This window comes from Canis lupus, chromosome 13 (genome assembly GCF_011100685.1).
Source record: "Canis lupus familiaris isolate Mischka breed German Shepherd chromosome 13, alternate assembly UU_Cfam_GSD_1.0, whole genome shotgun sequence".
Classification (NCBI taxonomy): domain Eukaryota; kingdom Metazoa; phylum Chordata; class Mammalia; order Carnivora; family Canidae; genus Canis; species Canis lupus.
In genome coordinates, this window is record NC_049234.1 from 7713110 (window position 1) to 7730964 (window position 17855).

The 17855-nt window shown below is 33.8% G+C and overlaps 1 protein-coding gene across 12 annotated transcripts in view; it reads left to right on the forward strand.

The window, feature by feature from the left end:
* The window catches only part of OXR1 (oxidation resistance 1), a 360020-nt gene that overhangs the window by 280195 nt on the left and 61970 nt on the right, over positions 1–17855 (forward strand). For 8 of the 12 annotated variants that reach the window (XM_038555318.1, XM_038555317.1, XM_038555320.1 and 5 more), the window contains one exon: positions 14319–14401. In XM_038555318.1, the coding sequence (XP_038411246.1) occupies positions 14319–14401 (83 nt within the window). Of the gene's footprint in view, positions 1–113; positions 154–206; positions 525–14318; positions 14402–17855 lie in introns of those variants that run through there. The other 4 variants (XM_038555323.1, XM_038555326.1, XM_038555322.1 and 1 more) reach the window with 4 other exon arrangements.

A 17855-nucleotide genomic window follows, 5' to 3' on the forward strand; every position in this document is an offset into this window, starting at 1 on the left:
CTGCTTTAGCTACTCTCCACCTTCCTCACCCCGCCGAGTGTTGGGACGAGGGGACCCATTCCTTTCTGTTTGTTTTCGTTTGTCTGTTTTCTTTTCCCTCCCGCTGGGAGGTGACTATCGCACCGATTATGATGCGGGTGTTTTTTCCTCGAGGTACTGGAGAGCGCGGCGGCGGGTTTGGTTGTGGTCGGGGTCGCGAGGTTACTGGGTCTCTGGCGACCGCCGGGGTCGCCGGCTCCAGCCCTCAGTGTTACGTCGGAAGGAGAATGCGGAGTTTACGCTGGAGCCTGGGTTGGTTTCCGTGCTATGGACTTGGAAAGACCGCGCGTGGTGTCGAGGTGGCAGAACTTAAGAGACTTTTTCCCCCTCAGCGACCACTCTACCCGCTCCTGTGTTAGCCTTTTTTTTTTTTTTTTTTCCATCATACGTCTTCGTACCGTTCTTTCAAACAAAACAAAACAAAAACAGTGATAAAGGCCCGATGCTGATGTCTTACGGAATTTTAAAAAGCGCTCGCTGAAGAGGTATTCCATAAGAGAACTTGTCCAGTGTCCTTGGCCTCTACATAAGCAGCAGACCTAGTCTTTTCTGTTTTATCTTTGCTAGTTGTTTTAATATGCATTTTGGTGTTACAAGAGTAAACTTAGCATTAGAGCGTTTAGAAAATAGAGAAAAGCTCACGGAGTTTAAAATCTATCCATAACCCCACATCTTGCCACTCATTTTAAAGCAGTGATACAGGGGAGACATCTGTTGATCTGTGTGTGTAGGTGTGTAATTTAAACTTTGAAGAAACTTGAATATTAAAAATCTTAATTATAGCATTGCCCCCTTAAAATGATTTTTCCTCACTTTCCTTAACATATCTTTAGAATTCCTGTTTATGGAATTAAAAATGGAAAAGGAGGGGATCCTATATATCTGCTTTGAAGAATGTTAACCAGATGCAGAATTCTCCAGGATGAGGACTGGACTTTTAAAGTGTTGGAATAAAGGATTTTTTAAAATGAATCTTTCGTTGCTTGATTGAAAACAGTTCATAGGTGACTAGCCTCTGGGTAGATGTAGAACTCAGAAATATGTGATGTGATTCAACCAGTAAGGAATATGATCAGTATTTTAATGAGCCCAAACATATATATCAGATTTATTCACTCTAAGACATTTATTGAGCAGACTGCTATATCTGACACTCTCCTTCAGAGTTGCAGTTTTAAAGTTCCTCTTCTGTTGAAGCTGCCTTATCAAGTCACGGCACATTGTTTAATATTTATGGTGCTCCCAGATGTCTGACACAAGTTAGAGAGGCCTTGTGATGTCCTAGTTATGACCACAGTCAGGTGTGCAGGAGATCCTATCATTAACTTGCTGAAAGAATTTGTACATTTACTTAATCTCTTTGGGCCTATCTTTTCTTGTTTGTAAATGAGACTGATTAGATGATCCCAAAGGTTCTCAATTTTAGAGCTCTTTTTCATTTAGATCACAGCTAGTGAAAATGATGGGCAGTAAAGCTAGAAAATAGTATTTGGTGTAAAAACGTTGTGGATCTATGAAGTTATGCCTACAGAGTTCTGAAGGTAGTTCAAGAAGTAATTTGACCCAGCAATAATTTGATCACCATTTTTAGAATAAGTATAGTTTCCTAGATTGACTCCGTTGAGAGGCAACATGTATACATACAAGTGAAAAATAAACGATGCTTTATTTCTATTTCTGGCTACCCAGTGGATTTTGGTTATAGGATTTTTTCTTTTTTTTTTGTATTTGTCTTTCAGAATGAATATCTGTCAGTCTGTTTGAAAGATTTATTTTGCACTTTCTGCTTGTGACTACCTTTATTTCAGATTTTTATAAAAGCTGCTTAAGTTTCCTATCGTCTCACCCTTCCTTTAGTTCTTTAAAATGTCCTTTAAATATTGCAGCATTTCTTGTACAGACACATCCCCACTTGTAAATTGGCTACACTCCAGGACCCCATTTGTTGTAGTGATCTTGCCCCATTTTGTGTTCAGTTGATAAAATAGCTTTACTGTTGATGTATTAAGAATGAATTAGGTAAGATTTTGGTCAAATGTTTTTGATTCTGCTCTTTTTATAAATAAAACACTTACTGGACTAGTTAGTGTTTGATTCCTTTACTCTCCTAGGTGGTTCCTTTGGCTACTATCTTTTAGTGTTTTCTGACTCCAACATTTTATAGTCTCCCCCCAAGAAAACCATAATTGAGACTTAGACACATTAAGGAGCTTATCACACCATCACTCTAGTCGATAATAATTACAAAAAAAAAAAAAATCTTATGATGCAATTCTTGTTTCTGCCTAGAGAGTAAATTATGACTTGATTCAAGAAAAATTTTTGGACCTTGAGTATAGCTCTTGTTAGGGAGCATGACCATAACCTATACTATGCAGGCTTTAAAAAAATTTTTTTTAGTGTAAAATCAATTAACATATAGTGTATTACTAGTTTCAGAAGTAGAGTTTCGTGATTCATCAGTTGCGTATAACACCCCGTACTCATTACATCAAGTGCCCTCCTTACTTCCTGTCACCCACTTACCCCAACTCCCTACCCACCTCTCCTCCAGCAACCCTCAGTTTGTTTCCTGTAAAGAGTCTTTTTTTTTTAACTTTTTTTTTTCTTAAACATTTTATTTATTCATGAGAGACACACACACACAGAGAGAGAGAGAGAGAGAGGCAGAGACACAAGCAGAGGGAGAAGCAGGCTCCATGCAGGGAGCCCGATGCGGGATTCAATCCTGGGACTCTAGGATCACGCCCTGGGCCGAAGGCAGGCACTAAACCACTGAGCCACCCAGGGATCCCCTGTAAAGAGTCTTTTATGGTTTGTCTCCCTCTCTGATTTCATCTTATTTTTCCCTCCTTTCCCCATGTTCATCTGTTTTGTTCTTAAATTCCACATGAGGGAAATCATATGGTATTTGTCTTTCTCTGACTTACTTTACTTAGCTTTTAAAAGTATTCACGTTACTAGATTATAATAGTAATAAGTAAGTGTAAATAATTAGGTTATCAAGTTTAAGTCTCAACTTTCTGTGATATAGTTATTATCATAAGCTACCCTGCTATGTCAACTCTGTGACAGTATACTTTAAACGCATTTCAGTCCTATTTAAAATTTATTTTCAATTAGCTTTAGTGATTAAAACACTTATCAGGAGAACAGCAACAAGAATACTAGTTGCCAGGAACATTGAGCAGGCACTAGAAAATATTTAATCCTAATAACAACTCTAAGATGGGTACTGTTATCTCATTTTCCTGATGAAGAAACTGAGCCAGACAAAGAAAGAAGGGATGTAGAATAGATTCAGGTGATATCTTAATATTTATAAGAGTGATGGCCCTGTCAGACAGGGAAAAAAAAAAAAAAAAACGTGAGAAGAATGCAGAGCTCTATGATGTGTGATAAATAAAAACAAGTTAAATTAGGTAAAGAATAGGATGGGTTATCATTGAAGCTTCTCTAGGGTTAGAAAGATATTAAAATGAGCTGAAAAAGCAAAATCCAATGAAGAGATTAGAAATTGCAGATGCTGATTACACATAAGAGTTAGATAATAGTTTATCTTGAACACATGAAAGACCAAGTGCCTCTAAAAGATTTGGAGGACCAGTTATTGCAAAAACTATTTTAAAAAAAGAACCCAAGACTCACAGTGTTGGTCAATGGAGGAGGAGGATCCTAGATGATTACATTCTTAGTCTCATTTCTTAAAGTGGTGGGGGGGGGGGGGGGAGGAGGAGAAGAATTCCACCTTGATAAATAACCTTAGTCTGCTAGTGATAACTGATGGTAAGTTTGAACTCATCATATTGTTTCCTTCTCAGGGTATATTTCCCTATTTTAAAATTGTTGCTCATCTCAGGATCTCTGAACTGAAGTCTTGTGTTATCTGTGTTTTCGGACAAAACAGTCTCTGAATATTTGACGCTACAATAAAGCAGTAATTCTCAGACTTTAGTGTATGTCAGAATCACTTGAAAATCTCATTAGAACAAAAATGATGGGCCCCTTCCCCAGAACTTCTAATTTAGTACTTCTGTATTAGGCTCCATGATTTGGATTTCTAACAGTTTACCAAGTAATGCTGGTGCTGCTGGTCTGAGGACCACACTTTGAGAATTACTGCTTTCCTTCATATGATCTAAGGATCTCACTTTGAGAATCACTACTTAGTGGGTCTTTTATCCATGGTAAGGTTAGAAGTTAAATATAGATAATAAATTTCATTTATTAAGTGCTTAATATTAATATTTTTGAATTAAGTTTAGGAATAATCAGTGTATTTGCCCTTTAAAATACTGTGTTTTAGGTGCATTTGTATTGCTCAGTCGGTTAGATGTCCAATTCTTGATTTTGGCTCAGGTCATGATCTCAGGTGAGATTGTGAGATTAAGCCCTGCATCAGGCTCCATGCTCATCACAGAGTCTGCTTAAGATTCTCTCTCCCTCTGCCTCTCCCCTGCCCTTGTATGAGAGTGCCTGCTGGCTATCCCCTCCCCCAAATTGTGTTTCAGAGAATTAGGTCTATTAGAGTACATACAAATTAGTCTTGTAAATACATTTTGTTTGTGTAATTGTTTTTTAAATTGCAAGGTTTAAGTATTTGGCTAAATTTAGCTCTGAGAATATTTAGAACTTAATTATATTTTAAACTTTATTCTAATGAATTTACCTACAGTTAATATTCTTAGATGTCTTTGTTAGAGCCAATTAAAGTGTTTAATGTAGAATACGGTAAATTTGTAAATGCAGTTTATGTGAGAAAATTTAACTCCTCAGGTTTATAAATAGGATTCTTTAAGGATATTTAGTTTGTTTTCTGTTTTAGTCCATCAGCTATCAAAAGCACCTTGGGAAGTGTGTTAGAAGTTACTAGATTTGGGATCCCTGGGTGGCGCAGCGGTTTGGCGCCTGCCTTTGGCCCAGGGCGCGATCCTGGAGACCCGGGATCGAATCCCACGTCAGGCTCCCGGTGCATGGAGCCTGCTTCTGTCTCTGCCTCTCTCTCTCTCTCTCTCTCTCTCTCTCTGTGACTATCATTAAAAAAAAAAAAAAAAAAAAAAGAAGTTACTAGATTTAAAAATAAAACGTTCTTTATAGTTGAAGGCTTAAAGGAAAACTAGGTTTGTATATTTGTCCTTTAATAAATCAAACATTAATTAAAAAATAAAGTAACTGCAAATAGTTCTTTTGTTTATAAAGTCTCTCTTCATGGTCACCAACAAACTTACATTAAGAGACTCTTGACAAATTTTGTTGGAAAAAAAAAGGGGGCATATTTTATGGTCAAATTTCATGGGTTAGAGAAAGGCCAAAATTTTGCCTTTGTTTTCTAGCAGTGAAAAAAAGGGAAATATGATCAGACATAAATCTGTGTCCCTAAGATAAGCCTGTTGCCTCTACAGGCAAGAGAAACACAAACTAAATTTTTAATTTTACTTAAACTAAAAGAGCCACCACATATGCCTGACTTCTGTCATACAGGACAATGCAGAAATAGAGTCTATACTCCAAATTCCTCAACACAGTTCCTCGTTATTCACATTTCAAGTGCTTAATAGCCACATTTATCTAGTGGCTACTATAATAGATAACAACATTTCCATCGTTGTTTAAAACTCCATTCATTGCAGGGATATCACTATTCTGGATAGAATAATGAGAAAAAGTTCTCGTGGGACTCTATTGTAGCAAAAAGTATCCTTACCATTTTTATAAGTAAATGTAGCCTCTAATTTCGAAAAGCTATTTTTTAACACCATTCTTTAGTGAGGTTCAGTGGTACAATAACAAAATGCAAGTTAATAAAAGCAGTTGTGACAGGGCCAAAGCAATTAATCCAAATATGCAGTTATCGTGTGTCTTAATTGAGGGGCAGGTGCCAGATTATAAACTACAGATTTTAGATCATAACGCAAATGCTCTCCATTTTAGATTTTCTAAAGCAGTGCTACTCTATAGAGTTTTCTGCAGAAGTAGAATTTTAATTAAGTAAAATTAAAAATTTATTTTTCGTTCTCACCATATTTCAAGCACTCAAAGCCTCAAGGCTAGTGGCCACCATATCTGATAATGCAGATGTAAACTACTTCTGTCATTTCAGAAAGTTTCATTGGAAAGCACTCTTCTAGAGTAGTGAGTCTCAATACTGGCTGTACTTTAGAATTCCGTGGTAGATTTTTAAATTTCTGATGGTAAGGCCCCGCTCTTAGCATGAGATCTCTGTAAACTGGCATAATCAAAGGTTTTAGATCATAAATCAAAATATCTACAGTTAGGACTGCAACTACTTTTAAGTTTCTCAGGTGATTCTAATGTGTAAGTAGGGTTTAAAAAAACCCACTATTTTCCTCAATACTATTTCTCTCAATCAAATTACTAAGCCTCAATGAGCTTTTGTGTTTTTGTCTTTTTTCTTCACAAGCACTTTGGACATTTTATAATTCAGATTGAGAAGAGATGCATGTTTATTTTTTTTATTTTTATCTTTTTAAGATGCATATTTAAATTGTATGGCAACCTCTCAACAGGATTGAGACCGTAGGAAATTTGAGGTGATGATGAAAAGTTCCTGAAAAGAAGACTCATTTATGTGCTGGAAGGAAAAATGCTGAAGTTAGAATCTTAAGTATATTTGCTTCCAGTCTTTTATAGGACTTTTTTTTTTTAAAGATTTTATTTATTTATCCATGAGAGAGACACAGAGAGTGAGAGAGAAGAAAGGCAGAGACACAGGCAGAGGGAGAGGCAGGCTCCATTCAGGGAGCCTGACTCAGGACTTGATCCCAGGGCTCCAGGATCATGCCCTGGGCTGAAGGTGGCGCTAAAACCGCTGAGCTACCCAGGCTGCCCAAACCTTTTTTTTTTTTTTTTTTTTTAAGTAAAATTCGTGTATGCCAACTATGAAGAAGTCATATATTGCAAGATTAAAGTTTAAAAACCACCTCCAATCTAGCCATCCAGAGACATAATTAATATTAAGATAGGCATTATTGTCCAGATTTATGTATATATACAGAAAGGACTGACATATGGAGAGCTTGAAAGAAATAACTTAAAGATATACTTTTTTGCCATAAGAAAGTATTTCCTAAAAGGTGTATCTAAAGTTAAGCAGATTTTGAGAAAATATTAAGACGTTTGTATTATTCTTGCTTCAGATGACATTAGCATCTGCCATATATTTTCTCCCCATTTCCTGATGTTGACTCATTATTTTTTATATTTTTCATACTTGTAACATTCACAGTTTTTCATCTATATTTTTATACCATTATTCAGTGCATTTCACTCTTCCTTTTATCGAGTCCTCCTCATTCTTGGAATTTTTATTTTTATTCGGTTAACATAACTTCAGTCTTTTAGCAATGAATAATGTTTCCAAAAAGAAGTGTTAAGCAAGCTAGAGTGCTTTTCCTCATAGGAGGTGATTTGCTTTTTGTGCATGGATTCTTTTATTTTCCAAGCACTATAATTTAATCAAGAGCAGAAAGGAAATCAGATTTGTGTGTACTTATGTGTATGTGTGATACTCTTTGGACTTACATCATTCCTCTAGGATCCATGTTGATGGGGCAGCCACTATATGGAATGGCCCTGGTCTTGAAATAGAGGAAAAAGAGAGTTAAGAAGTATAATGTGGGTCTTAATAGTTTACCTGGAATACTTATCACTTCTGTTCATGTTTCATTGATTGAAGCAAGACAATGGACATGTCAGACATAAATATCTTACTGCAGTGTATTCATATTCCCTCCCAGAGAGGAATACGGGATACTCAGTAACAATTTAGTCTATCACAATGACTACTTTAGAAAATAATAGATTAGTTTGACAGAGATTTGTAAATTGCTAGTCTTACTGTCAGTAGTAGGGAAGCCCATTTCTTCTGTCAGTTATTCAGTCTGCAAGTTCTATCCTTTCAAAAACTATTAGTGCTTCTCAAATTTATTGTGCTTGCATATCAATTGTGAATCAGTAGTTTTGGAGTGAAGCCTGAGATTCTGCATTCACCATAAGCTCCCAGGTGATGCCAGTACTGTTGGTCCCTGAAAAACAACTTTAAGTAGCAAGGCTCTCTCTATGTAGCACTTTATATAATGGAGCTGTTCACTTAGAAGCAGACCAAAAAAAAAAAAAAAATACTTGGCTAGATAGAGAAAAGGGGCACTAAAGTGAAACAACTAATGGGTAGGAGACCAATAAGAGTATGAGATATTACCAAATAAAAGGAAAGATGAGCATTGAGAAGAAATTAGTTGAATCCTTCACAGAAATCAAATAACATAAAATTGAACAGGCCCATTATATTTACCACTTAGTTTATTCTCCTTTGTCAAGGCAGGCTTAGTGAACTGAGCAGAGAGAAGCCATTATAGTGCATTGTGGAATCAGTGGGTAGTGATAGAGTAAAAACAGTGAAAGTAGACTCTTCTTTCCAAGAGTTCAACTATGAAAAGCAGAAAGAGTGTAATATCTAGAAGAGGATATTTACAAAGTTGAAGAAAAATGGAGGGATTTTTAAAATTTATTTTTGTTTTGATTATGAAGAGTCATCAGAAAGGTGAAAGTTTGAAAATACAGGCATTTTTTTTTTCAATTAATTAGAAAAACTAATTAATTTAAATTAAATTTTAATTAATTAATTTTAATTAATTTTAATTAATTTAATTAAAAACTAATTAATCAATTAATTAGAAAAACTAATCAGAATATCTCTTGTAGTTTAAAAGGCGCTTTTGGAGTTGTAATATCTGTATTATTGTGTTTGAAAATATTGACTCCAGCTCAGTATTTTTAAATTATCATACTTTTATCAGTAGCTACTGCCAAAATTAGACTATTCAGTTATAATAGTGGGCTTCTAGTATTTTAAGACTGGATCTCATGCTATTTTCATTGTTGGTTTACAGGCTTGTTTTCTTTCTCCAGTTTGCCTTCTCCATTCTATTACCAAAATGACTTTAATTTAAAGTTCTGATACTGCTTCATTTCTCTGCTTAAAAATCTTTGGGGATTTCTGAGCCTGGTAATAGCAAGCTGGGTGATTCAGACGTTCCTGCTGAGAACAATTTGAAAAGCTGGGCCAAAACAAAATAAATTTTATTGAGAGTATCAGAAAGCAAACTGATATGATTAGATTAGGATCTGAGTGAGGACAGAGGCCAAGGAGGAGCAGCTCCAATTTGAGATTGCTTTTTCCCTGGGTAATGTGTTAATTCCAGAAATAGCAACTAGGAGATTAAAAGGTGCTTTTAACAACATACATAAAGGGACAGGGATAGAATACAAGACCCAATACAAGGGAGGTGGTGAACTCTCATGGAGGATCCTAAAACATTGTACCTTAGGATATAGAAAAACTGAGGTAGGTAGAGTCTCATAAGATATTGGCTTAGCTTCAGATTATCATTCCTATATCTTCATTAATAAGATCTGGTATTGCTAGTTTCCTCAGCTGTTTGATAGATAGAAGCAAATAATATTTTCTGGAGAGATACAGCTTTTTGTCTGTCAATTTCTGTCTATAAACAATTTTGCAAATATAGTATGCAGCACACAATTTAATTAGGCATATACCAACACCTCAGAAACAACAGTGAAGAGAAACAGACTCACAGTAATTCTGGTTATTGTAGTTATGATTTAAAATAGCTGTGTTGAGAATTTTGCATTGAGGATTTTGGAGAAAGATAGCAATTATAAAAAAGAAAAATGGATATTCTAGAACTGAAAAAAATGTAATTCAAGTTAGAGCCTTTGTAGAAATTCAACAGCAAATTAGCTACCCCATAAGAGAGAATTAGTGAATTGAAAGATAGGTCAGAAGAAAATATCCAGAGTAAAGAGAGAGGGACAAAATAATGGAAAATATGGGAGATGGTTAAGGTTAATAAAAGATACAATGGGAAATTCTAATGTATGTATATTTGAGTCCCTAAAGGAGAAGAGAAAGAGAATGGGGCAGAAGCATTATTTAATAAGAGAATGACTGAAAACTTCAAACTGATGAAATACTTTATTCATAGATTCAAGCATCCCTACAAACCTCTAGTGGAATCAGTACTAAATCCCACCAAAGATGAAATTTCTTAGAGGCAATCAGAACAAATAGTTAATGATGTAGCAATAAAATTGACAGTTGATTTCCCAACAGAAACTGTAGAAACTAAAAGGCAGGGGAGAATATCTGCCAACCTCGAATTCTGCACTCTCTAATATTACCCAGAGTTGCAGTAAAAATGGTAAATATGAAGGCAAAACTAAGTAAATATTGACTGTCTAGAAAAATAATAAAAAAGAAAAATAATGGCATAGTTTTTTTATACATATATGTAGTTAAAAGTATCTAATAACAATAGCATGTAAATCTTGGCAGGGGCACACAGTCTTTGATATCCTTATATTGTTCAGAAAGAGGAGAAGAGTATTAGTTAATATTAGACTGTGATAAGTCCATATTTCAAGCTATAACCTCTGGAATGCTACACTAACAGAAATGTTAAACAGTGTATAACTTCTAAATTGATGGGAGGAAAACAAAATTAATAGTCATCCAAAAGAAGGAAAAAAAGGTAACAGAACAGGCAGATAAATAGAAAATAGACAAAAAGGTTCTTCTTTAGTGACATATATCTAAAGTGTAAGGATAGGGTACCTGGCTGGCTCAGTTGGTAGACAATGTAACTCTTGATCTCTGGGTTTTAAGTTCAAGTCCCACATTGGGTTAGAGATTAAACTCTTAAAAAAATTTTTAAAAAATATAAAAAATTAAGTGTAAGGATAAAGAGGTATTGAAAATAGAAAAACACTAATAGAAGAATAACTGGTATATTTAATATAAGACAAAGCAAACTTTAAGGCAAAAAGTATTCTGAGAAAAGGTTCAGTTTGCCAGGAAGATAAAACAGTTACTAATTTATATGAACCTAGTATCATGGCCTCAAAATACAGAAAATAAAGTAGAAAAATTTATAAGGGATCATATATATAGCCTATAATTTCAGTGGGAGTTTTTTTTTTTTTTTTTTTTTTTAAGATTTTATTTATTTGACAGTGCACAAGTAGGGGGAGCAGCAGGCAGAGGGAGTGGAAATGTCTGAGTCAAAGGCAGACATTGAACCAACTAAGCCACTCAGCCATAGTAGGAGATTTTAACATCTATTAGTAATTTACAGAATAAGCATATAAAAGCAAACTAATATGAATATAGAAAATTTGAACAACATAATCAAACTTGATCTTATGGATATGGAGATAGATTAAAGGTATGTATGATATACTCACATATAACACTACCCTATGGTACAGAATACACAGTCTTTTAAGTACATATAGAATATTTACTAAATTTATATATGATTATAAAACAAATTTCAACACATTTCAAAGGTTTGAGCTTCTTTCTTTTCTTTCACCATTGGGCAATTACTGTAGAAATCAGTAACCAAAAGAATTTAAAAAACTGTCATATAGGGATCCCTGGGTGGCGCAGCGGTTTGGCGCCTGCCTTTGGCCCAGGGCGCGATCCTGGAGATCCAGGATCGAATCCCACGTCAGGCTCCCGGTGCATGGAGCCTGCTTCTCCCTCTGCCTGTGTCTCTGCCTCTCTCTCTCTCACTGTGTGCCTATCATGAATAAATAAAAATTAAAAAAAAAAAACTGTCATATATTGGCAAATTAAGCAATACTTTCTAAATAGCAAAAGAAGAAATTAGAGTAGAAATTATAAAATATTTTGACCAAATTATTAAAATACAGTATCAAAGTTTGTAGGACTCAGAATGGAAATTTATTGCTCTAGATTACATAGAAGTGTCTGCTTCTGGTAGTGATGGAATAAAAGCTAAATCCCTTGTTCTTTTCAGTATATAAATATAATTTTATCTCAGGGGAAAGTTTTATATATTCATTTACCTAGCAAAAACTTACTGAACACCTACTATATGCCAGACATCATATAAGGTGCTGGGTACATAGGCTTCTCAACCTCAAAAGCATGAACATTCTGGGACAGAGAATTTGTTAGGGAAATGTGGTATACATCATTTAGCACAAAATGTTTGACAACATCCAAGGCCTGTACCCACTAGATTCCAGTAACATTTCCCTAATTGCAGTAGCCACTAATGTGCTTCAGGTTCTTTAAGTTGTAAAGTGGGGATAATAATGATACTTTATAGGACCAAGGAATCAGATAAAGTAATAAATGTGAAACGCTTAGAACAGTGGCTGGCTCATACTGATCACTTGATAATTGCTTATTATTTTGATTGTTAAATAAATCACAAATATGTATATATTTCTAAATTGTAATAACTTTTGTGAGGAAGAGGAATAGGACCTCTCCATACTCACTGTCTGGATTCTTTTATGCTGGCAGCTGTCTTTAAAAAGGGTATTGCGATTACTTAATAAGAGACTGAGCCAGGTGACAATTGTGATCACTCACAAAGTCTCAAATATTGTGATTATGTGATTGTGTTTTCAAATTGATAGAAGAGAATGATCAGTTTGTTTCATTGTGCTCTGGTAGTTACATTTATGAATAAATGTTTTAATGTTATTAAAATTAACTGTTCTTACAATAAACATTAGAATAATATATAATTCTAAATTAAGGTAGATACTTTGAATTTGTTTTAAAGTTGAAACCAAAAAAAAAAAAATAAAGTTGAAACTATAGACAGCTGGTATATTAGGTTTTTTTGCTCTGAATTGCACTCCGTGGTGAACTCTTGAAAATGAGTGCAATTGCAAACTTCATTGTGATTAAATGTTTAATGAACTCTTAGGATATTAGGAAACACAAATTGAAAAACTTCTACTAGGCAAAATAAATGTAGACTAATGCTTATTCCTAAAATAAATTAAGGATGGCTATATATTATTAGTTAAAAGTAATCTATAATTGTACTTTGCATTGCTTTAAACAACAAAATGAGGATAGTGTTTTTGGCTACCTCTGCTGTTTATAAAAGCAGAAATTACTATTTAAAACTTGTAAAATAGTTTTAGATTTAAAATAATTTAATGTTTTATCATAAGAATATCTAAATATATGCTCTTCATTGGAGGGAAAATAGATTGAAATAAGCAAATATAATTATCCTTCCATAAGCATTATATCATTTTGCATTCCTACCATAAATATAGAAGAATGCTGTTTTTTTCCCTAGTCAAACTATGTGTAGTCAGACTTCTCAATTTTACCAATCTGATAGTTGAGGAATGGTATCTCTGTGTAGTTCACATTTGGATTTTTCTAGTTATGAGTTGGGTTGAAAATATTTTTATATGTTTAGGGACCATTTTTACTTTCTCCTGTGAATTGTTTGATCATATATTTTATCTGTTTTTCTGAGTTTTTATCTTTTTTTCCCCCTCTCAGTTTTTAAGAATTCTGTAAATACTTAGGAAATAAAAGTAGGGGATACACACACACACACATACACACACTATTCATTCCCCCCAGGGGCGTAATGGATGAGCCATAAATCTGTCTGCTTTTCTTTGTGGAAAATTGAGTTTTATGAGAATTGTGATAGTTCTAGGTATGGTTGAAGTTGTTGCTTCAGAACATTAGTTCAAGCTGGATGCTTGCCATGTCAGGCACTGAGGAGGCATTTTGGAACAAAGCAAGCACAGTATTTTGTAGGTTACCACTCAGTGAAAGGAATTATTAAAAAGAGATAAAAACTGGGGATCCCTGGGTGGCTCAGCGGTTTAGCGCCTGCCTTTGGCCCAGGGCGCGATCCTGGAGTCCCGGGATCGAGTCCCACGTCGGGCTCCTGGCATGGAGCCTGCTTCTCCCTCTTCCTGTGTTTCTGCCTCTCTCTCTCTCTCTAAGTCTATCATAAATAAATACATAAATAAATCTTAAAAAAAAAAGACCAATGTTACATTTTTCAGACTTGGTTTGTAATAATAATATATCCTCAAATACAGTTAATTGTAATCAAGTTAGGTAGGTTGAAAGAAATGATCCGTAATTTAGTTTTTAATAAAACTTTTAATGATCCTTTCGCTGACAGTTGTTTATATTTTGAATTGACTTCCAGTTATTATAGCATAATCTTATACTATTCAGTTGCTAAAGCAAGCAAGAAGGTACATTTCCTTTTTCAACAATTGGTTACCTTTTAGAGCAGAGAATCCCAGGGAGCAAACTGTATTAATAGTGTGTCTAGTAGATAACTGCCCAATGAACTCTAGTTATCAGTCCTTGACATTGTTCTGAAAGGAAAATGAATTTAATAGGAGTTTTACCTCATTTTTTTCAGACACTGGCCAAAAGAAGACCTTAGACAAGAAAGATGGGAGACGAATGTCCTTTCAGAAACCTAAAGGAACTATTGAATATACAGTAAGTTATTTGCTTTTGAAAAAAACTGATTTATCTTTGCAAGAGTGTTAAGACATTCTTTGTTTATATTATAATAAGACAAAGATTAATTGCCTTATTTCAAAAATCCATACTTGCCTTTAAATAACTTATTAATAATACTTAAGTTCTTAATTCTATTTTAGGTTTTATTTTTTCCTTAAAGAGAAAATTTACTAAGTGTGATACAAAGATATTTATTCCAGCAAGTTTAATTTGATATAGATGGTAATTTACACGGAGTCAAAATTCCTGTATTGTGATAATAATTTTTATTAGATTGGGCTTTTAGGAAGATATTTACTCTTTTAGAAATGTGATCTTCATTATATTCCCAGCAGTATTAAGAATAATGAAAATGGCAGAATACTTTAAAGATAAGTTGACATTTATCTTCCAGAATAACCTCTCACATGATTATTTGCACTGATTTATGGCTGTTTGTTTAGCTTTTTTTTTTAAATGATTTTATTTATTTATTCATGAGGGACACAGGGAGAGAGAGGCAGAGACACAGGCAGAGGGAGAAGCAGGCTCCACGCAGGGAGCCAGACATGGGACTTGATCCCAGGTCTCCAGGATCACGCCCTGGGCTGAAGGCAGTGCTAAACCGCTGAGCCACCCAGGCTGCCCAGTTTGTTTAGCTTTGAAATGGAACTTTTTTCTGTGTTCTTCAAATCTCTCTAGAGTCCATTTTTTACATTTCTGATTACTATGGAAAACTGAAGTGAGAACAATCCACTTTAGTCTGTGGTGTAATGCTTATTTGATTGTATATAAATATTGTTTATTTGCATAATGTTAATGTTATAAAGCAATTATTTTAACTGATCTTAATTTTGTGTTACTATTTTGTGTTTCCTAATATGTTACAACTGTATTAAGAAAATAGCAATTTTAAACAATTTCTGCATTTGTATCATCATGAAACCTAGTCTTGGTTTGATCTTATTTCTGATGAACCCTTAAAATTGAAAAAATTATTAAAAACCTAAGTTATACTTTATTTCCATATATGGTGTATAATTGATAATTTGAGATTTTAAGTATTTTGTAAAGGTTGGGAACCAAATATTTAGGGTAGGATTATTTTTACATTTGAAAAAATCTCTTCTTAAAGCATATTATAAACTTAAATTGAGTGTGCTTGTACATTCTCTGCATGATTGAGAAATTGAGAAAATAAGTTCAAACATTTAAATAATGGGTTGTGTAATTTGATGTATTCATTAGTGTTTATTTAGGCATAAGATTATAGGCATGAGGCATAAGATGTTATCTACACATGTAACTGTGTGTGAAGAATTGTTAAAGTTTAGTTTGTTTTGAGTTTAGGAGTTTACCCTTCTTGTAAAATCAATAAAACTTGTGTTATCTATAACAAAGTTGAATTTGAATTAAGAGCCATTATTTTATTGGAGGGATAATTGAAACTTGAAATTACATTTTTTCTTAACATTATAAATAACCTTTTGGAAATGATCAAGTGTTAACCAGAAAAGTTCTAAAACATCCTCTTGTAGGTCTTTGTTTAGATTTTTACCCCCTGTTTTTTAATTGTTTATTCCCTATGCCAAATCCTAGAAGAAAGAAAGAAATGTATTTCTAGAACTTAGTAAGATTTTATTTTCCTATGTTCTATTCTTATTATAGTTTTATAAAAGTTTCTTATAACATCTTATATTTATATGACATTTTTATACTTAGGAAAAGATATATTTCTTTGTTTCCCTTAAAATAAAACTTTTGATATGATATACTCTCAGAATTTGTTCTGAAATATTTGTGATCTTGCTTAAATATATTTCATACTATATAAATATAATATAAATCAATCATTGTATTTACATAGCTTTAAGGTTAAAATTATATATGTATGTATACCTGCGTATATGTATGTACATGTATAAACATACATACTGTTTTTAATTATGGAATCACTTTCAGTAGGAATCAAAACTAACATTGAAAATGCTGTACATTTATCATTTTCTTCCTAGTTAACTTAATATTTCTATACCTTTCTAATGAAAGAGCCTTTTCAAGGTCACTAATGATTTTCTAATTATCAAACCCAGGGGTCTTTTCTTTGTTGCCTTTTGCTCATTGTTCCTTCTTTCTGGTTTTACTTTTCTTCTTCATAGGGTTCTTTAACAGTTCTTTTCAGTGACGACCTGGGAATGGATAATCAAGCAATGTCTGAAAGTCTTCACTCTCCTTCCTGGTACTTGACCTGTCTATAGATCATCAGGTTGACTGTTGTTTTTTGACAATGCTCTCAGTATTGCAATCTGTTGTCTTATGTCCCTCTCTTGCCTTTTTATTTTTATTCATTTCAGACAATCTTTTTAAGATTGTTTTGGAGTTTCCTTTTTTTGTGTACAGTTCTACAGTGCTACTGTGATAAGTCTAGAGTCAGACAAATTTTTACTTACTGTGTTTCTTTGGTCTAAGGAGTATGTCATTCATAGTTCTGAAAGATTATCACCCATCTCTTTTATTGACTGTTCTACTCTTCTTGATTCTAAATATAGGTGGTCCCTTGTTTCTTTTCACTTTCCCACTTATATTCTATTACTTGGAGATCTTAAGAACCTTACTATATATAAACTATGTGGCGTGAGACCCCAATTTTTTTCTATTCCTACCTTTCTAGATGGTTGTATTTCCTACTTTCATTTGATATTTAATAAGTTTTAGCAAACCTCTTACCAATTTCTCCATCCTTGTCTGAAGCTTGATTTTATTATTTCCATTTCCCTCAGTCTGTTATTCATCCAGATTGGAATTTTGGATTTGGCATTAGTTTTTTATTGCCATTTGCTCCCCTGACCTGCTACTACTCTTACTGCCATCCTCACAACCTCATTCATTCCATGAGTGCTTTCTCAAGTCTTATTTGGAAACCTTATATACCTTAATCTCTTTTTACATTTTTATTACTTTAACCTCATTTACTGCAGTAGTGTTAAATTGGTTTTTCTGCATCTCTTCTCTTGTCTTATTAATTCTAGACCTGTTGCCACTGAGGCCATGTAACTTCTTTGCTTTATAATTATTGGTATCTTTTGTTACTTGCATCACCCTCATTTAATGGGATCATTGTGAGGATAAAATGTAAAATAATATGAAAGTACTTTGTAAACTTACAGATGTTGCTGCAAAATAAAATTGGTTTACAGAAAGCTTCTAAATATACTGTCTTGATGGGTAAATGATAGATCATCTCATTACATAGATGGGAAAGTTTGCACAAAAAGGAAGCAAAACTATCCAATTATTATCCTATGTATTTGTCACAAATTTGATTTTATATAACCCTTAAGGGAAAAATATATATATATTTTTACACTACATACATATCTATTTTTCATGACTTTGAAAGTCTCCTACAGCATAATTCTAAATGCCATCCAATCTCATCCTTTTTGAGAAT